Source organism: Bombus flavifrons, chromosome 6 (assembly GCF_040668555.2).
Source record: "Bombus flavifrons isolate JBK064 chromosome 6, iyBomFlav1_principal, whole genome shotgun sequence".
Lineage (NCBI taxonomy): Eukaryota > Metazoa > Arthropoda > Insecta > Hymenoptera > Apidae > Bombus > Bombus flavifrons.
The window spans coordinates 4,787,142-4,809,995 of record NC_138447.1 but is presented as its reverse complement, the minus strand read 5'-3'; the positions used below and the strand labels follow the sequence as shown (position 1 = coordinate 4,809,995).

Below are 22,854 nucleotides of genomic sequence, written 5' to 3'. Positions count from 1 at the left end.
GCGGTTAACAGAGTAAGATATCTTAACGCCTCTTAGCGTTACATACCTATCATTTAAAAAATGTTGTGCCCTTTATTATTGTATTTTCGAAATAATGTACAGCTCAGAAAATGATCATGCAAAGGACTAAATATAGCGGTTGAAAACATGCATTTTCAACACAGCACTTCTTTCGCGTTTTAACATAACAGACAAAAGTTGTTTCCGGTGAACTCTGTAAACTCACATTGTGAATGTATCGTATGTAGAAAATAATATTAGGGGACACTGCAAAGAAGATTTTTCTTTCAAAAATTGGCCATGTGCCTAAAAATTGCTACGTTTTTAAGAATTCGAAATCTAGCAATAATTACTGGATATCAATATGGTTGAAAAATAAAGAAGAAACATCAGGTTGATATCAATGAAGGATATCCGAAAGATTGAAATTGTTTGTAGGATATGGAGATACGTTATAAAAACAATATATTCTTTTCTATACCTGATATTTAAATAATTGTAATAAATGATTGAATTTTATATTAATTTCTATTAGTTTTATTTTTTTTATCTGTTCGCACTTGAAAAGAATTGGCTTTTTGACTTTAACAAATACGGATTCACAGTTTTGTAACCCGAGTACTAGAAAGTATGTTAACGCTTGGAAAGGTTGTGGTATCAATTTCTATGCAAGGGGCATTTGTAATGCCAAGGTCTTGTCCTCGATTGTTCCTGCTTGTAGCCTTAAGTATATCAGAGAGTGTATACGTACTGACATTACACTTTTCAGTTGTAAAATCATATCGTTCAGAAATCTGTAAACGAATCTAAGATCTCCAGACACATACGTAATATGTACGTAATATGTGAAGGGTAATACATATTGCCGTCCAACAAAAAAACAAAAACTGTATATGTACATATCTAGTAGTAAAAAAATTATACTGTTCTTTCAATTAAAAATTATCACACTTGTGTCAACTCGTAGACTCCAATAACATTGAAAAATATGAAAAATATTCTATGAATATTACATATAATCACTTTTATCTTTTTAATATCGAATGTTAAAAAGCACATACATGCGACAATCATTTTTATCATAACCATTTTAATCGTAATTACTAAATATATAATTTTCCAAATGCTCGTAATAATTATAGATTCATACATGTATGTATACAAGAAGGATTTATTTGTATTTAAAATTAACGAAAATTTTCTTTCTTTTATTCTTATAATTTTCTTGCTTTTATAAGCAAAGTGTATAAACGAATGCCGTTTATGAATGTTTTATACAATTCAAACGAAATATAATGCCTTGGAAATTTAATAATTAACGAATTAGACAAATTTATTTCGTAACTGGTCAAAAATAATAAAATATCACCATATTTAGATGTATAGATTTAGTTTATCAATGTGCAAGTAGAAAACGAATAAATGTTAATGAATTCAATCAGTAAATTGTACCACGCACTAACATAATTAATCTTTTCTATTCAAAAAGAAAAATATGATATTTTTTTCATTGAAATACAAACAATAAAAAAGGGATGTAAGATCGCAGATATTGTTTATCGGTTTCAATCTCGAAATCGCTTTCAGGATTCACGCGACGTTTACAGGGGACGAACATAAATCGAGGTAGACAACTTAACAAATGAATCAAGTAAACGCGACATTTCTCGAAAGCGTCCTCAATTCATCGTACATGTAGATTGCGGTATCATTAATTGCGTTCAAACGACGTCCATCCTTGTACTTTCAGTTGGATTGTAACTGATATGCATAATAGTTGGGAAAACATTAGGCACGAAAGAATCCCAACATCGTATGAAAACATAGTCATTAACCGTGCGGTCAAAAAGAACCGAGTCGACTAAGGCATTTTATGTGAAAATGTGTTGTATGGATCGTACTTTAAAAAATTAACTTCCATGCATATCCATAATATTATAGTATAATATGTTGCATCTTTTTGGATTCAATCGCATCAACTTATCTACATATATTGGGTTGCTCGGAAAGTTCGTTCCGATTTTTAAAGAAAATTCAAACGCACCACATTTATATTTCGATATACATTTATTGAATTATATAGGTGCCATTTTGTTCCACAACCTCTCTCCATCTTTCACGTAGTTTGAATATTCCATTCCTTCTAGAGCCTTTCAGGTTTTTCGGCGAAAAACTTTTCAATATGATTTTTTATGTCGACCAAAGAGTTAAAGTTTCTGCCATTAAGGGAATTTTGTAATGATCTAAATAGGTAAAAATCTGAGGGCGCAATGTCTGATGAATACAGTGGGTGGGATAGCTCATCTCAACCAAGCCTCAACAGTTTTTGTATAGTAGTCAAAGATACATGAAGCTGCGCATTGTCCTGAAGAAACACGGCGCCCTTCTGATTCGCTAGTTCTGGACATTTTTGTTCAATTGCCGTCTTTAATTCGTCTAATTGCGAGCAATATTTTTCCGAATTTATCGTTTGGTTGTTTGGCAGAAGCACATAATACAAGATTCCTTTCCAATCTCATCAGACACAGAGCATGACTTTCTTCGGATAAAGACTGGTTTTTGAGGTGGCCAAAGGGGATTCATTCAGCTCTCCCCAAGTTCTTTTCCGCTTAATATTATTACAAATAATCCATGTTTTATCATCCATCACTATTTAATTAAAAAATGAGGTCTCCTTGTTGCGTTTATAGAGTGAGTCGCAAATGGAAATGCATCAGATGTTTTTTCGTAATCGTTGGGAACCCATACATCAAGCTTCACAAAATGCTCGTAGGTGGTGGATTTTGATATTTTTAACATTTCCGCTAATTCATGTATCGTATAGCGTGGGTTATTCTCGATCAGTGTTTCGATGTGATCTTCATCAATGGTGGAGGGGGTCCTTGATCTTGAGCTTTAAACTTACCAAACCACTTCCGCACAGTTCTTTCAGTTATAGCACCGTTATCATAAACAACGCATCTTGTTTGCTGCTTGTGTGACATTTTTGCCTTTCCGGTAGAAGAAAAGTATCAAATGCCTATGACGCACTTTGTTTCCTCCCATATTTAAGAGCGCATAAAATTAACAAAAATTAATGTATCCTAATCAAACTTTTTTCTAAACTTGCCTAAAATATCACCTTTTGAAATATGTATACATGTAATTTGTTTTCAATCATTCTGATATGTTCAGACCTGTCCTAATGTCACTTACCAAAAATCGGCACGAACTTTCCGAGCAACCCAATAATCTTGTTAACTTCAGTAATTAAAAAAAATACCTTTTGATATGTAATTCAATATCTAGTATTTAATAACTTATAGAAAGTACTACTTCTTTCTTATACTTATTGCATTTATTACATTATTAATTATACTTATATGTAACTGTAAATAATTACTTATAAATTGATGTATTTCATTTATTTTCTTCAACAACGAATAGCTCATTGTTAGATAAGAATATTAATTTTTAATCTTAATCATCTCTTTTCGCTTTATTTTATAAATACATCTTACATATATTGAACATACATATATGACTTAAGTTAATCGATTAGCGTTAAGCAGTTATAATTATAACAGAATATCATAAGATTTTTCTAGAATAAGATTAATACTTAACTTCTTTGTTTGCCTTTCTTTCTTTTTTTCAGGGAAACGTGAAATTACTAGAGGCGGTAATTGTTCAGGTTCCATAGGAGGTCCACCCAAAGCGATTAACGATACCATTCGATACGGTACTGTACCTGGGGATGCCAATATGATCCCTGAGGATACTGCACCCGACGAAGATTTCGCTTTAGCTATTACTCAAAAATCTCAGGTGCGACAAATTCTTTTGTTTAACCGCACATATTTATAATGCATGTCGTACTTATCTACTATACACATCAAAGTTTGTGACACAAAATAAATAACAGACAAATTTTTCCATGTAAATGACATTAACAAGTGTCATTTAGTAGGAAATTGAATATTTTCCAGGTTGTAACATGTATAAATTTAATATTCTAATAGCAATAATAATAATAATAATAATAATAATAGTAGTAGTAGTAGTAGTAGTAGTAGTAGTAGTAGTATTGAAATGTCCTTTCGCTAGTTCTACAAAATAAACACTTCTTTTCTTCGTCACTCACCCAAATATATATACGTTCTCCAAGTTATTACACGTTGCTCTTGTTAATAGCTTTTGCATTCCTTCCTTCCTTCTTTTCTTTAAATATTTTGGTAAACCTCCTGTGGTTATTTTCCTATACTTCATATTGTATCTAGATCTTTGTATTTCACTCCATTGTTTGTCTTTCATCTTTTTTCCTCTTTGGTAGAATCTCTCTTGCATCCACCTTTCTCTCCCATAACTACTTTATTCCTTCTTGGCTATATCTACATTCTTTAAAGTATTCCAGCATTTCTTTCAGTCTTTTACTATCTCCTTTTCCGGCTTCTCTTTCCTTTAGGCAGTGTTTGAAGAGGTTTTCTCCTCTATCTTTCTTTCGTATTTCATCGATCATTTTGGAGATATAATCTGGCGTCTGTTGGTCCATAGTATCATCCTAACATCCATCTAATATATCTTTCCAATTCCTTTCAACTTCCGTCTTCTCTAATATTCTAATATAAATGTTAATTGATATTTCTTATACTAGATCACATGAATACTTATTATATGTACAGAGCAGCGTTCACAATTGATCCAAAAATAAGATCCTTTTTTATCATCATTTACCTGAAAAGATATTCAATTATAGTTAATCAGAATTATATCCATAATGTTTAAAGGATGAAGCGATATGGTAGAAAAAAAGTTGAATGATTTCAAATGAAACTACACATGTGTATTTATATAATTTAACAAATTTATATTGATACTTTTTAATATCGTTCTCCGTTTATGGTCTTTAAATTGTTACCAACAACTTATTATTTATAATTAGCTGTAAATCAATCTATCTTGTACATTAAATGTTTAAGCTAATAATATAAATACCATTTTATCTCTTACATTATTTTGTAGCCAAAAGTCTTGATTATTTGAAAAGTATTTCAAAAATATGTGTACTACTGCGTTATTACTCTCTTAATCTTTCATATACATGTATGCATTTGAAACGGTTAGCTATATTTAAACTAGATTACCGTGTATACACATATCGTTATTATTTGATGAGAAGATCATTAGAATCAATATCGCCTAAATTTTATTCATTGGACAGGATTATGAATATGTGTACATTATACATACATATGTTTTCTTACGATCACATAGTTAATGAACATATTGAGATTAATAGTGTGCTTCTAATATTAATCCAGGTTTTGCCAACATATTAAATTATTCATTCGATAATACCGCAAAAAAGCTGTCACAATATGATATTTATTACAATTTTTTAACCATTTAATATGTATGACTAAAAAATGGTGGATGCCACACCGTAATTAACAACCAATACTTGAAAGTTTCTATCTGTGGTACTTGATAAATTAATGCCTACCTATCTATTAAAGTAAAAAATACGTATAAATATCTCCGTATGATAATGATCAAAATTGTTACGATACGAAATTACTATTGTTCATGAAAATGTCTCTTATTAACATTGTTTCATTTCATGCAAAATGCATTACACGCAGCTACATATATACATAATTCTAATGGTCCGTGTTCTTGCAACAGCGGTAGGAATTTTTTGACGGAATTTACGTGATTCGAATTGTCAACCTTACCAAAGGAACAGGCACACAAGAGATTTTCCGGGAAATATTCCTTTAGGGTTCTCGAGTAGATGCGACTGAACGTCGCGTCGCGTCGAGTCGGTTGAATCGTTGACTTGAAAATACGTTGTGTATTATTTCTTATACTATATATACTTTCACGAAATTAAATTATTCCTTTATGAAAGAATTATAATTTATTAAAAAAAGAAACAGTAATATCTAAGGTAAGGGTAAGGGTAATGGGTAACGCTGAATTTAAATATAATTTATGTAATAATAAAGGGAAATGTAATTATACGACTGATTATACGATTTCAATCCTAGTAAGAATGAAATGTTTGCCGCTGGTAGAAAATTTGTAATTTTGCCTTTACATTACTTTACTAAAAGACAAGTTTGTAATGTTACAGAACATACATCCACTTATATAATGGATTCACCATTCCCAGCGTGTAATAGTGGGATATTTCAATCTTGAGTAATTAGATATTCATATTAGATGCAAAAGAAAAATTATTATATACGTGGGAAATACTCCAAGTAACGCTTTCCAGAGCGGAACTCGTGAGACTTGTTGAGTGATTTTTATCGCTGCATTCCTTACCTTGTCGACGCCACAGAGGAAAGAATCGGTCTCCCTATTAAGATGCGAATTCCTCGAAGAAAAAGTATTTATTTCTATCACAAAAGGTCTTTATTCCTTGCACAATGTTAGTTCTACGAAAAAGAAAACAAATTTACCAAAACAAATTAATAATTGCAACACAAGAAGCAAACTAGAATACGTTAAAATATTATATTGAAATTTTAATATTCTATTAACATTTATATTTAACGCAATAACGAATGTTTTTTACGATATTGTTATTTATAATATACACTTGTTTCATTGACGACACTATTTCCATTGCTACACGTCAAGAAATTCCTTCAACTTTCGAAAATAGGTACAGTTAACATTCATAAATAAAACATATTATAGACCCGTTACACCCGATCACGTTCTACAATCTCTCAGGCATCTATCGTTTGCAGGAAAATTGTCTCGAAAATTATTGTTCAGAAGTTATATTCTTTACACAATTTAGATACATCTGCTGCACTTAGAAATAATACCAATGCGACGCGATGCAAGGTACATGCATATACGTATACGCTTAAGTATTCATGAAGGTACAAATTGCGATGTAACATATTCGTCAGGTTTGATACGCTTTCAAAAATTCCAGGATATCCTCATACGTTTGTTTACGCTACGCGGTCTCATTGTCGCGGCGTGCATCAATGTGATTATCGTGATGGTATCATAAAACTGATCAAAACAGGGCAAGTTTATGTTATATTAATGCTTTCGTTATCATCCTTCGTATATAAATGACAACTGATAAAGATGTACATTATCCAAGAATACCTATTTCTTCTTGAAACACCACAGATCGATATAATTATTTACGATCGATGTTGATCATAAATACCTTAGTATTGGGCGACTTTCTAATTAATGAAATGTTACGTTCTTGACAAGACAGATAGTATTACTATCGTGCAAACGTACATAAAAGCTATAAGGCAAGTTTTTCTTCATGATGTGGATATCTAAAGTTTACCAGGTAGAATCGAAGGATACGTGAAAAGAATACGTTTGTACCAAGCAAAACCAAGACACTTCATCCCTAACGTTTTATTAATATATACTTTTAAATCTTCATTCATATTCAAACGTTAGTGCATTGATTTGATTACAACTTTTTTGATTATCTATTAAGACCTATTTGCAAGACTATACGCTCTTACAATTATTTATACATGATACATTAAGACATTATCTTCGTGCAAAAATATCGTGATTACTTTATTATGTGCTAATTAAAGAAAGATGGGAAAAGACGATAACATTGACTTCGCTTCGATAATATTCAATATCAAATTTGGATATACGTACATAATGAATCAATTACTTTCATTCGTACATCTTACAATTAATCTTGTTGAGATATGTGTAATTTTCTATGCTGCACTGGGTCAAATGCGTAGTAGAGATGCTTGTATGTGAGTGTCGGTGTGTGGAGGTATGTGTGTGCACGGCGTCCCGAAAAACAGATGACTGTAAACTAGTCAGTCGGTTAAGAGTCGGGTATGGAAGAAAGTGCTGAGACGCGTGCAAGTATGTATCGATGAATATATAAGGAATCGTCCATGAAATAAATATATTACTATTTTAATATGAATCGTTAGTGTAAATTTAGTGTTCCTATAACATTATCTCGGCTCCAAAGATCCACAATTCTCAACAAATCTAAACATTGTCGGCTTAATGATGTTTTCCATAACGTGACAAAGAATAGTTTCTTCCATACCTATATATACCTAATACTTACCTAATTGTAACAACTACAAATACATAATAATACGTGCGCGCGATGTTGCGTGAGTATGTACATAGATACATGTACATATGTATACACTGCAAACGTTGTGCCTCGCCAGATGAAAGTATACATAACAACTTTTATCGTATACGATTTTCGCTTTACGCCCTTTTTCACTAGGCGTATATTTTCTCAAGAACGCATTTAATAACATTAAACTGCGTGTATGCATATGCATTTTACGTCGTTTACAAAATACTGACATCACAAAATAGATTTTATATTGATATTACAGAAAAACGAAAAATAACATAACCGATATAACGGATTAGATTATTCGGATAGTTATTCGTGTACAGGGTGCAAAAAAGGTAAGTGTGAAAGAGGATCGTAGCATGATTTTACACCTTCTGACCGACGGAGATTTGTAGAAGCCGAAAAGTCTTATGCAAAGACGACCTTGATCTTGAAATTAAAAGTCAAATATTTTTCATCGCAACAGATCCTACTCGTCACGAGGAACAAAAGTCTCAAAGGGACCATGGGTCGCAAATAACCCCTTCTCCCGGAGAGAAAACGTTAAAGTTTTAATAATTCTGAAACTGGCTTTATTCACAATGTGTTAATGTTCTGCAGTCAGCAGTGCAAGAAAAGTAACATCTATTGATACAGGTTAATACCCTAAATATATAATTATATATTGTGTATCTTTCTTTCTTTGTTTCCTTTTTTCGGTATTTAAGCAGTTCCGAACTCACTCCTCATTTTGGTTAACCTTCTCCACCAAATTACGTATAATCCCTCTTTCACTCAGATAATAAAAGCCATGTTCAATTCGATATATTCCACTTTGGCTTTTTTTCCATGGTTGATTTGATAGATACTCTAGATAGTATTCTGATAGGTGTTCGTGATCTTAAGTAAAACACAATAAAATTGATCGTAAGCGACGCAAAATATACTCAATTTGACATTACTCGGATAATTCAACGGATGCAAATTATATTATGCAATATATTAAATCGAACTCTGAACGATATATTTTACTCTGCAAAGAAAGAAGTCCAGTAGTGTCGACTCTGGAAAACGAGGAGATGATCCATAGGGAGCGGCTCTGCATTCTGCCCACGTTCGCGTAATTTGCCAAGGAGTCGTAAACGTAAAAATCGCAAATATACTGCACTTGTTCGATAACAAGTATCTAGGTACATAATTCCTGTCCATTTTTTTTACATCTTTAAAATTATTGCACGTGGTCTTTCGCGAGCACAAATCCTGGCATCAGTTGATTGAGGATGCTACTGTATTCATTACGCGGTCCAAAAAGCGTGGTTGCAACTTAAGTAGTATCCAATGGAAAAAATTTCGTCGAGCAATATAGCTATTTGGAGTGCTTGAACGCGTCGAATTTTATAAAATTCGTATTCGCCGATGATTGATTCAATAACTATTCTATGCAAATGTATGTTCTTCTTTGGAGATGCGGAGCCGATTCGATCTTCGATATGGCTTTAAATGTTGCAATATTAATACTTTGTCATCGAATTGTTACCTTAGTTGCTGAAAATCTCATTGTCGCGGAATCTTTTCTGCGCATAGGGGTCTTCTGTTACTCATATATCTCTAGTTTAAGAATTATTGAAAATTTAACATTTTCTTTTCGGGAGAAGGGATCATTTGCAATCCATGGCTTCCTCGAGACTTTTGTTCTTCGTGATGAATAGAATATGTTGCAATGAAAGCAAAAATTTGACTCCGAATTTCAAGTGTAGAATCACGCTACGAACCTCTTTACACTTACTTTCTTTACACCCTGTACAATGATACTTCTTTCATTTTTATCCACGTAAAAAATATTAAAAAATCATTACAAATGTTACGTATTAAACCTTATCATTACCCAGCAATATCATCAAATTTTTACCACGTTTAACATTTAATAGCATCTTTTTACATTAAAGAGCAATCAAAGAGCAAATTATATCAATACAACTAGAAAATTTTGTATACTATCGAAACAAGTGATTACAAATATAAATGTTACATCTATAAATGCAAGATTAAAAATAATTCATCCTCGAATAATATTCGAAGAAGAAACTATAGCAAATATGTACAATATATCTACTTACTTTTTCTGTAAATATGTATCGATAAAATAAAATAAAATGTCCTTCATTGAACATAGTTTCGCCATGAATAATGGAACAATGCTGTTTTTACTTGTTAGAAAACTGTACATAAAATATAATGTTGCTTCGATCAAGAAATACAATAATCAATATATTTAATACCATCTTTATATTTTAACGTGATATTTTCGTTAAGAACAATCATTTTTTTTACAGAGAGATATAGAAGCCATTCGTGGTGCTTTATACCTTGGTGTGGCTTTTGCGATTGCGTGGGTGATAGGTGCAGCAGATTTATCAATAGCATGGCTAATGTTAGTGCTAGCACTAGCATCGACAATACTTAAAACAAGGATGTCCCGTTTTCTTGAATCGACCGTTCAACACGAATTAGCCAGGCTACGTCGAAAAAGAACTTTATACAAGGATGAAACTGCTGAATGGCTAAGTTTACTTCTGAATAAATGGTAATCATGTACTTTTATAAATATACGTAGTAGGTATATATAATTATCGAATAACTGACCTTCTTTGTTATCATTTCGTAAAGAAAGTTGAAATCGTTTCATGCATAAAATAACTACAGTTCCTTAGAGTAAAAAATATCTCTCTTAAACTTAATTTGTATAACAATAAACTTAAAACTTTGCCATGATGTTAATGGAAAATAATATTAATTATTATATGCCTATATTCATAATTATTAATTACTGTGTTGCTTATTTCTTGAATATCAAATAAGACTAAAAGGTAACAAAAGTAGCGGTATTTATCTACTGCAAAGTATCTCGATGATACTTTTTTTATTTGAAATGTTGTACCTACGCAACATAAATTCCATTCTTTTTTCTGACATTAAATCGTTTCTGTCGATCTTTATCGTAATACCTTACAATATTACATTTACAGTGCCGTACGAACCGAGAACTAATAAAATCAAATTCAATTTATCAACGAACATACATTTATATATGTAAATTATCCATCTTGTATTCGTTCGTGTGCGTGATCGTTAAAGCCTCGAATGTCTCTTGTAGGTGAACGAACGTAGTTCAAGAATCAATGGTATGCGGGTATTTGTAAATATTCCACATTCCATGAGTGCAACCATTGCCTTTCACATTTCACCGCGTATTTCATACGTATGAATACTGTTGCTGCTGATGTGTAGTTGACAAAATTAGATTTCGAATAGCAACCTCTGTTCATATTCCAATATGCTTATTCTGAAGTTATTTCGTTTTTGATACGTATATGTACATATGTACCTCCTATCTCCTCGTAACAAATATCAATATATACGGTGTATTTTGAAGCTAATAACTTTAAAAGGTTTCAACTCAACAACAATAGTAATTACATTGAAATTGAAAGTAGTTTTGAACGATATTGAATCTTTGCCTCACGATATATTGCGCCCACTAATCATATATCGTGCTTAAGTAAAACAGTTCAAGCGAACAGTAATAGCTACAACGCAACATTTTTTCGCTTGTTGAAATTGCTCAAGGATACTAAAATAACACATAAGAGCTCGACTGGGAAAATGTAAAAGCAATACTACTTACTTGGATAGTTGATAGACCCGTTCAAGCGTCTCTAGCCATCGAGCAATTCTTACCAATTTTCTTATTAGTATTAGTCTTATTAGTATTATACGTTTACTATTGTAATCCTTACTATTGCAAACTAAAAAGACAGTGGAAAATAAAGAAATCAACCATTTACGAGGAAAAATGATGTACGAATCGAACGAAATGATCGAATTTTACATTTGAGAAGATATACATAATTTCTTTTAAATAAAATTTAATTCCATTGCAAGAATCTGTAAGCTTCTAAACATTAAAACAACTTACTATCCGTAATTATAAAGATTTAGTAATACAACCTTAAAAATATTTTATGCTTGTGCTAATAAGAATGTATATAATAATAAGGATGCAATATGATTATAATTTATTATGTGTACTATTAGGTGGAACAAGTATTCCAAAATCACGTAAGAATGTTTTCATGTAAAAAATACGTGAAACTAATATTTAATAAATTTAAGCTGGCAAAACATCTATTTATATTAAATACATATAAGTGTATCAAGTAAGTCAAAGAGAATGATAAAATTCGCAAGTTTCTCGCTGAAAGCTAGGAAATTACCAGCATTATCAATACACTGAATTATTAATGTTGATCTATAGCCCATTTTACTTGATTTCGAAATTTTCTTGATTATAATCAAAACATTTAGATAATTAGACAATGCTTTTAATTATGACAAATATAAGTATCCTACATGCAAATTACTAAAATCTGTACCGATAAATACTTCACCTTTGATTAAAATTCATTTCTATGGCATCCTATAGCCATTTTGATGAAATTAACAAATTGAAATATACATATTTCTTTAATCGAGTAAAATTTTATTTTTCAAGATTCAAAATTGATTTGTCTCAATTTTATGAAGATTAGTTTCTAACAACTTATTGTTAATGTTATTAAAATAATATTTAAATATTGAGCTTTCTATTTAGTAATCTTTGAATGTTAATTGTTTATATAATGTTATATTAATGTTGAGTCAAGTACTAATTTCCTCTAAACGTACATACATATGTATCAATATAATATTTTTCTCTCATATCTGCAACTTACTATCTCGTTTATAACGTAGGTGGAGATTTAGCGCCACCAGTATATTTTCTTTAGCAAAAGAAAGACTGGAACCTCTTCTAAATGAAGCCAAGCCTGGAATACTTGGTGAGTTTTCGCAATATGTAATTATAATTAGCTAATAAAATATTGTAGATTATGGTATTTAAAGTTTTTGTAGGATAGAATTGTTTACAATATAAAATAGTCAGTCAAAAAGTAAAATTTATTGTAAATAAGCACGTAATATAAGAGAATATCTATTAGAAAAATAATATTTAACAACAATTTGCAAACTGCTATCCAGTTTTGAAATTCGGAATTAAAGATATAGTGTTAGTATGCTTCGTATATATTAAATTAAAACTAACATAGTAAATACCTACAAGATACCTTTTTTGACTAATTCTAGATCTCAGAGTAATTTATACCAAATTGCGTAATGCTCCTCCTTCTTCCTTTCTTCTTAACATAATAGTTGATATTTTTAACATTTTTGATAAATCGTCACCTTAGTTCTTAACTTTCTTAGTTAATTCCACTTGTCCACATATCCACATATGTCGCATTGGTGTAAAAAATACAGATTTATAATAATATGACGAAGATTATACCGGAAATGCAATAAATATTCAGGTCATTTAAATCCGAATTTCATACAATTATATTAAACTTATTAACAATAAACTTTAAATTCAGTTTTATCAGTTTATAAACGAGTGGAGGTAGACAACAATTAAGGACTAGAGTAACAAAGTACTATCTCTAATTTCTGCAAGAACATAAACTTAATGAGATTGATCATTTATAGGAAACTTTACCATTGATTTAAATATTTATGAATTTATAAAAGAATAATTTCAATGGAAAATATCATTCTAGGACCATTGGAATTAAGAGAGCTCACATTTGGCGAGCAAACCCCATGTATCACACGCATAAGAACGGTAGATTATGCGAACAACGATGACGATTGTCAAACAAGACAAATGAAATTGTCAATCGAAGCTGACTTACGCCTCGATTGCGAGCAATTTCGTATGCTCATCACAACAAGACTATTTGGAAAAGGGTTAGTATATAGTATACCATCTACATGTATAACAAAAGTATAACAAACATGTATAACACAACTAGTATAGAAAAGAAAGTAAGATTCGATTACATTCGTAATAATTTCAAAAGCCTTCAATTTTTTCGTTTTAACAAAAAGAGAATATAGTTTTCGGAAAATGAAATCCGCTGCTACTTTTCTTTACTACTATTACTACTTACTAATTATACTTTGCACGAGAGAGAAAAAGATATTACAAATATTTTCGAAAATCATAAAATAATATAATATAATTAAAATATTATTTTTATTTTTATTACTATTATCATATAATTGAAAAATATAATTTTTTACTTACTGTATGTATTACTTACTGTAATAGCTGATTCTCTGATCTTATTACGTTTCAAAAAGTTTAATCTGGAATTAAAGGGTTGGCATGGACATCGATCTGGCCGTGGAGAAACTGTCTCTCTCGGGTACCATTCTTGCCACCCTAACTCTTGATTCCATGGCACCGTTTCCTCACGCAACATCTTTAAGCGTGAGTTTCTTAGAGAAACCGGATGTTTGGTTCAGCGTGAGAATCTTGCGAGCAGTACAAATGATGGAATTACCTTTAATTAAGACGTGGATTCATGCGGTGGTCACGGACGCTTTGGCTAATTGGATTGTCGATCCGGGTCACTTAGAGATGAATCTGAGAGCTCAAGAACGACCTGGACCCAGATTCGATTCACTAACTAATTCTATACCACAAGGAGTGCTTACCATCGTTTTGTCTCAAAATGGATGTTCAGGTACTGCAAATTATCGAAACGATTTAATAAATGACATACAAAAATCTACAGAATCTACATATTAGTAGTACGAAAAGAGGATATATCAAATATGCAAAAGAAAAAAGGAAAATTGATAGAGAAGAAATTAAAATCTTGAGTAGTGAATAGAAAATATTACAGTTTAATAGCAAGTACAGTTTAAAAGCAAATACAAATAAGTTTATGGTTCAAATGAAATCCTAAGCGCAATCATGAGACTGCAACATACAGAAAAGTTGCGTATATTATCTCGTGAAATAATATTATATTGCAATTCTGGAAATATAATTTGCTCTTTCTTAAAATGCTATTTCACAAAAAGAAAAAAAGAAAAATAGGATTTGCGTTTTTTAATTCATAGCTCCCATCATCGCGGACGAAGTGAGATGGCTCGTGGTAACATTAGGAGATCAAAGGCGAATCGCAACTCTTTTGAATTCCACGTGGAACGAGAACATATCTTTCTTAATGAGTGTCTTGGATAACGAGAAAGTCTCTATCAAATTAAAAGCAAAACGACTTGTCAGCACCGTCACACTGGCTCAGTTCGAACTCGCGCTCGGAGCATATAATTGGGATAACTCACAAGTGTAAGTTAATACACAGCTTACAAATCAGTTACATCAGCTTAAGACTACAGAAAAAGTAACAATATGAACTGAAGAATACACATTTATATACACAATTTTAACATTTTCATCCGAAAGTATCGAAACCGTATTACAACCAAAGAAACCGTCCCGGACCAGTGCTAACATTCCAAACATCAACGCCCGATTAGAATATACTGCGCTACCAAAACTGGATCCAGACTTGCCACAACCGGAATTGATAGAAGATAATTCATACTTGTCAGGTAACTGAAATTTTTTATATTTTTGAGATGTTATTTTATCTGATATTTTGAGTGCCACGAAAGTATACCAATTGAACGCAAAAGTCAGGTAAAATAAAACAAACATCGTAACATTGATATTTCAAATTCGTAGCTTTCAGACATGATCTTTTACTATCCCATACTTCATTTACCTTTATTAAAATACGACACACAATCATTAATCTATATATTTTTTGTCAATTGTGTTTCAATATTCCGATACTTTGCATTACCATTGAATGATGATACATATTTGATAAATTTGATGTGACTCGTTATGTATATCCGTATGTAAATTCGTGTATAAATATCATTTTCAGGAGTACTTGTCGTTTATATTCATTCAGCGGAAAATCTAAATAGTGGCAATTCCCACTGTAATCCTTATTGTATATTATTCAACAATCGTAAGAAGGTACGCTTTTACATATCCCTTATTATAAAAGAGAGACTTGTTAATTCGATTTCCTATTCTACCCATCTAAATACTGTTTATTTAACATTCAGGTAAAAACAACACATTACATTCGAAGCACTACATCGCCGTGTTGGGAATCGAGAGCACAATTTCTTGTTCAAGATTATACTCAAGTGTCTCTAAGTTTTGTCGTATACTCTTGGAATATATCCAAATCGATTGATGGCGATATGCTTGGGCTCGCTATATTATCTTTATCTCAAGTAAGATTGCATAATTAATATGCAGAAATAACATTTTGGTATATAAATTTTTTTACAAGTATTTCAAGTATTTATCAGATATTTGTTACATAGAATACTTGAAATTACACTTCAAAACATATCATAAGGTATGAATGCCCTTTAATATAGTTCATCAAAAACACGAATAATATACATCATTCATCTGCAATTCGCGTCGAGATAGAGCAAATATTCTAAGAAATTTGTTCGGTAGAGAAGTGCAATTTCTTCTACTCTTTGCATATAGTACTTATCACTTTATTTTCGCTGTATCAGTGTATTAATTCTTTACACATTTGTATAATTGGTTTTAATTGGTTTTATTGTACTACACGAATCTAATTAATTAACAATATGTTTTTGTTTAGGAAAATATATGGACAGTTAGAAAAGAATTGATCCTCAGTGGATCGAACATTACGTCAACAATGACCGTTTCTGTATTATTCTACCCTGTTAAAAGTATACAGCAAATAATCACTAGCCGAAGAAGTAGTTCGATCTTTCCAATATCAGACGAGGAGCCAAAATCTAAAAGAAACAGTCTACCGTGGATGCAACAGGCAGTTAGTACAATCGATGAAAACAATTACATACGCGTATTTATTAACACCGGTATAAATGATACTTCATCTTTACTTTCTTACGTATTATCTGTTTCTTCAGAAATTATTATTAACTCACAAGGATATAGATCCCGCTTCATCGGATGTATCCAGTTTACTTTCCACTGGGAGTGGACTAATGGAAGTGACACTAATACGCGCGAAAGATCTTGTTGCGAAAGATCTAAATGGTTTCAGCGATCCTTTCTGTGAACTGAAACTAAATAATGAAACAAAGTATAAAAGCAGCATAAAGAAGAAAACGCTGAATCCTTGCTGGGATGAAAGTTCCATCATGGGTTTGCCCAGAATCGGCGAAACTTTGGATGTCGTAAGATTTCTATTTATACAACGTATTTAAAAAAGGTCCGACGCTTAAGTTGGACTTATAATATTCATCAAGAGAAATATAAAACGTTTGATCGATACAGGTCCTAAAAACAATATTTTCGATGCAAAATCAACTTTCATTATTAGCGTTCGATATCATGAGCAAGCTTTCGCAATACATTGGATATACAAACTTAGAAGACGCAAATATAGGATAATATGGCATAAATCTTCATATTTCTAAATATTCGATATACTATCCTCCTATTTCTATATAAAACTGATATCTGTGGATCACACGTTCTTTCCATACCATGTATTTTCTTTTCGTTATCGTAAATACGGCACATTATTTATCGGCGATGAGTAGACCAAAGCTTTTAAATGAGTATACGGCTATGGAAGTTTTTTTTGACTGTATACACGCTCCCATTGCAAATACCATACACAAAATGCATTTTCATGTTAACACATTTCATTTTCGACTATACCTGCACTGTAGAACCTCGGATCGGCTTAACTGGAGGACGCGACCAAAATAAATTGATGCTCAACGGATAATAATCGAACCCCGAAGGGAAATAAGTGAAAACATGTTTTCTATACTAAAACAAGCTCTTTATTTTTTAGAAGATCTATTTCCTTTTACAATATAATCATTTTTTTATTTATAATATAATTATTTATTATATTGTATAATCAATTTATTTTTTCAATTTCGCACATACATGTGCTTTATTACGGCAACTTTTCAATCATAAAATATACATATACAAGCGTTTGTTATTAGTAAACAGAAGATTTCGAATAATCGCAAATAGATTAATCGAAGTCCTATAGCGCATTAAATGTGTTGCGAAGAAATTCATTCATGATACCGAACATTAAATAATGAATAAGGTAAGTGTACAGATTAAACTCAACATCTTCGACATAGATGATTTTTTAATATGTGGTGGGGGATAGGAGCATGATTTTGAATAAGTTTTTCCTATACATATCACTAACGGTCAGCCTTAGTTTCCAAGAAATTCGCAAAAAACAGTCCGGTACCACTACACGTAATTCTGCCTATAGCTGTGTCTGCTGTAGCAGCTGCGTTAGTATGTATTAGTTGCCGGCGGCAGACCGCTTATCTTCTGTTTATAAATGAGGATCAGGCGTGCTTAAGCGACCAGCCACCAATATTGACGTGCTGCCATAGATGCACAACTATAGGCGGAATTCGTTGTAGTGGCACCGATTTTTTGCGAATATCTCGAAAACCGTATGCAATGCCACCAGCTATATATATAGGAAAAGATTGTTCAGAGTGATGCCCCACCATTAAAAATCCACATATCAAAATACCGAAATAGGAGAAATTGAGTTCGATCTGTACATTTACCATAAATACTGAAAACCAATTTTACATCAAAAGAATTGCTTTTAGAACCTATGTTAATTGAATTCTTTTTACTCCTCTCGGTAAGTACTACTAACTCTTCAAGTATCGGCCTACTTTTTAACATACTGCACTTTCTCATAGTATAGATATATATTCAGTGAATGATAATATTATTAAAATGGCAATATAAGACAACGTCATAAACGTAAGAAACCGTAATAGGCTACACGGACAGGCTACACATCAGATATAACGCCGCGGCAAGAACCGTACATCAAGAACTCGTAATAAAATATCAATTAATACAAACACGCACGCCAAATTACAAATATACATCCGAAACATACTTGAAAACCGATAACTATAGGACAAAACAATACACACCGATAAACAATTACATGTAGTGGACTCCATATCATATTTATAAACAAAAGAAGAAAGAAAATCTATGGAAAAAAGAGAAAGTGACAATAGTATATCTGCTACAATAGTCATATCCGTTACAGGTATCAGAAGAAAAAAATTTTTCCAACCACCTTAAAACAATAGGTATAAACACACACATTCATCCAAACATATAAAAAGTTACAATACTCTAAACATCAACAATAATCAAACAAACACTACAGTAGTAACAGAAGAACATATGAATTGGTGAACAAGAATCCGTCATACAACCTTTAAAATCACAAAAGCGTGAATGAAGATAGTAATAATTTAATTAATTATTAAATGATATTAATAATAATAAGTAAAAGGGAAAGAATAATAAATACGATACTTTTATGCTATTTTTTCACGTAGGTATTATGGGATCATGATACTTTTGGTATGAGGGATTATCTTGGAAAAGTATCATTGACTCTCGATGACATTAGAAAATTATCAAGCAGCGATCAGTCCCATTGGTTGGTGTTACGGGAAACCAAAACGGGATCTGTAGAGTTGAAAATTAAAGTTTTATCCGAAGAGTGCGAGGTACATATTACCACATTTTTGTTTCAAAAAAAAAGCAACATTTCAAACTACCTATTTGATATTTTTTCATCTAGTCTCAAAGCACATATGCAGCCAGCAATATCAGCGAAAGTTCAACCCAATTAAATATTGAAAGTTCTGAAACGGTGTCAAACATTATAAGAAGACCTTCGATGGAAAAGTCAAAAATGAGATTGCATTTAGACGTTGTACCACCACCGCCGCCCCCGCGTACAATTACCTTGTTAAAACCAATTATTTCTAGTCAATCCGGTGAATTATTTTCCAAGAGTTTAACATAATATAAAATTTGTATAAAGGTTTTTTTATCTCGTTGATTACTTATTTCCAATCTAAATTATTTAAAATAGACAAAGCTAGTATTGGAAGTAAAGACTCCAACGAAATGAATGGAACCGAGAATTCGTGGGTACCTAGTGTTGTCACAGAATCCATAACAGGTGTAATTGATGAAACTGACACGTCAAAGTTAAGAGAGCGACCATCTCCTCACAACAGTTTAACCCCAAGTCCAGAACAGAATTTCGGCAAAAAATTACCACAGTATAACAGTTTTCGCGTTATGAAACAAAAGGTGATCATAATAATCAATAAAATAAATATTGTCCAATCTGCATACATATATGTAATTAATATATTTATTTTTAAAATTGAAATACATGTGTACAATAACATTGACTTGACAAACGATAATCTAAAATATTACTATAGCCGTTAGCTTAAATGATAAAATTGAAGGTTATTTAAATTATTTATTTATCATTAATTATTATGAATGATTTTAGGTGAAAAGAGGATTAAAACTTCGTAGATTTCGTTCTGAAGTAAACATAGAGGACAAAAATGAGTCAAAAGGCGTAACATTGAGTTTGGAACCTAGAGGTGGAGGAGAAGCTGATGCTACAGAACTTTTACAAGGATCTGGTTTAGCGCATGCTATATCGCAACCTGATATGCTTGGCAGAATAAGACAACCTAGTCCGCGTTTAAGATTAAGACCAAATGGTACGTAAGTTTTACAATTAACATAGTTATGTTAACAATTAACATAGTACATACAATAATGTGCTTTGCTTTGTAAGATTTCACGCAATTAGACATCATATATTGTATCAATGACTGAACCTCTAACATGTCATGTTTATATTACTTATATGTATAACCAACATCAGAATTAAAAGTTGTCAATGGCACTAAAGAAAAATACTCGGGAATAGAAGGAAAAGTTTTACAAGCTCAAGGTCTTCATGTCGCACATATCGCTCAACTATATTGTCGGATAAAGCTTCAAATGTAGGTACTTATATATATATATGTGCCTGCAGGCGCAAAAATATGAATATTAATACAAAACATAATATAAAAATCCTTTATATTTATTAGATGTACCAGTCCTGATAAAATTACATCTTCGACAAATAGTGGTAAAACATTAGCGAAATCTCGACTTTTACCTGCAATGCCTAACCCGCAGTTCAGTATAGACTTTCACATAGAAGGTGATAATGTTCCCAGGCAGTCTTTGTTAATATTTGAGATCAGAAGTGCTAGTAAAGAATTATTAGCTAGCCGGCGTATCACTCTTCATGAATTATTAGGTAGGTTTAAATATAATTTACTTTGCACTTTAATATAAAAACTAGTTTGAAATGAGTAAATAAATAACAATCCTTACAAGAAGGACCAAATACTTTACATAATTATCATTTTAACTGTCTACTAAACTATCATCACAAAAATAAATTTACTATGCGCGTGCATTATGATAAATTTATTTATTATGTCTTACTGTGTCTTTAAATATTTAAAAGTTTCAAAGTATTAGATCAAATATGGTACAATACATTTATTGATAGAATATACTTTTCAATATTGTTTAAATAAATTGACACATCCATTTTCTACTCGGAATATCTATAAAAGCACTTTTATCTTGTACCATATTGAAGTAAGTATTTTAAAGTGAAAGTGACCTTAAATCCATAAATCTTTTCGCTCTCATGTATGTAATACGAAAATACAAAATTGATATACAGGGTATTTTAGATCGGATAGAACAATTGGACAGGGGCTGATTCTATCACGAAAAATAAATGAAAAAAAGAATACATTCTTTTTATTTGAAATTTCATTTTCAAGAAAATTGAGTTAAAAAATTCGTCGAATATATGTGTGCGTGCAGTCGCCAGACTGAATGCGTTCAGCATGGACGTTTGTTGACGGGCCAATATCGGCATTGTACTGTTTCGGTACAGCTGCATCAACGATCGAAACCGCGATGATGATATGATCGGCGATTCGTTGTTTAATTATTTCCCTGTGATATTAATTATGTTAGAGTTTTTATTATTTTAACATAAATTCAACACAAATTAAATTTAAAATAAATTAAATGCTAAATATATTAATACAATCTTGTTACCCGTTCACAAACAGACGCTAACGCTTTGTTTGTGGTCCGTGCTGAACACGTTCAGTCTGATGGATGCACATGTACTCAACGAATTTTCAAACTCAATTTTCTCGAAAACAAGATGTTCAACTAAAAGATTTAATTTTTTTTCTTACTTTTGCTTAAAGAATCAATGCCTGCCTTATTTTACTACTCACTTTGAGATACCCTGCATGTACGTATAAAATTTGAATATGTAAATTTTCTTCTATATTTACATATGTAGGCGTTTCCGCGGCAACTGATGAAATTCATACATGGTTAGCATTAAACAATGGAGCATCATTGGAAGTACAAATGGTTCATGGAAGAGAACTAAAAAGTAAATCCACAAAGAAACTTTTTCGATCCTGGTCAGTACATCGGATAGGAAAAATATAAAACAATTTTAGTCAGTGCTATAAATATTTGTGAAAATTATAATTTGCCAAACATACATATGTAAATTGAAAAGTCCCCCTTGAAACAATATGACATGATAGTAAGCGTATTTACGAATACGTTTTACATTTTACATATTTTATTACGTGTACATATACATGTACATAAATAAACTTACTAATATTATCTCAGAATGAAAATTGTAACATTTGTCTTTTGTACCATAACGTGTATACATATATTTCATTTTTCATTATAAAACAATTTATAAAAAAAACTATGAAGATAAATAATTATCTGTTTCATCATTCCTTTAACTATAAATTAAGTAACAACAATTCCTCCTTAGTACTTATAGTATTTCACAAACTAATATGTATTTCTTAAA

At 31.4% G+C, this 22,854-nt stretch overlaps 1 protein-coding gene across 4 annotated transcripts in view; it reads left to right on the top strand.

Moving 5' to 3' along the window:
• LOC138181134 (uncharacterized) overlaps positions 1 to 22,794 on the top strand; it is a 29,949-nt gene extending 7,155 nt beyond the window's left edge. For 3 of the 4 annotated variants that reach the window (XM_069115738.1, XM_069115739.1, XM_069115736.1), the window contains 18 exons: positions 3,638 to 3,807; positions 10,423 to 10,673; positions 12,881 to 12,966; positions 13,741 to 13,930; positions 14,345 to 14,712; positions 15,095 to 15,323; positions 15,441 to 15,589; positions 15,931 to 16,025; positions 16,118 to 16,291; positions 16,681 to 16,878; positions 16,979 to 17,248; positions 19,439 to 19,612; positions 19,687 to 19,885; positions 19,984 to 20,207; positions 20,419 to 20,638; positions 20,806 to 20,926; positions 21,017 to 21,231; positions 22,312 to 22,794. In XM_069115738.1, coding sequence (XP_068971839.1) covers positions 3,745 to 3,807; positions 10,423 to 10,673; positions 12,881 to 12,966; positions 13,741 to 13,930; positions 14,345 to 14,712; positions 15,095 to 15,323; positions 15,441 to 15,589; positions 15,931 to 16,025; positions 16,118 to 16,291; positions 16,681 to 16,878; positions 16,979 to 17,248; positions 19,439 to 19,612; positions 19,687 to 19,885; positions 19,984 to 20,207; positions 20,419 to 20,638; positions 20,806 to 20,926; positions 21,017 to 21,231; positions 22,312 to 22,466 — 3,381 coding nt within the window. In that variant the 5' untranslated portion in view covers positions 3,638 to 3,744 and the 3' untranslated portion in view covers positions 22,467 to 22,794. The remainder of the gene's footprint in view (positions 1 to 3,637; positions 3,808 to 10,422; positions 10,674 to 12,880; positions 12,967 to 13,740; positions 13,931 to 14,344; positions 14,713 to 15,094; positions 15,324 to 15,440; positions 15,590 to 15,930; positions 16,026 to 16,117; positions 16,292 to 16,680; positions 16,879 to 16,978; positions 17,249 to 19,438; positions 19,613 to 19,686; positions 19,886 to 19,983; positions 20,208 to 20,418; positions 20,639 to 20,805; positions 20,927 to 21,016; positions 21,232 to 22,311) is intronic. The other variant, XM_069115737.1, reaches the window with a different exon arrangement.
• The last annotated feature ends 60 nt before the right edge of the window (positions 22,795 to 22,854 follow it).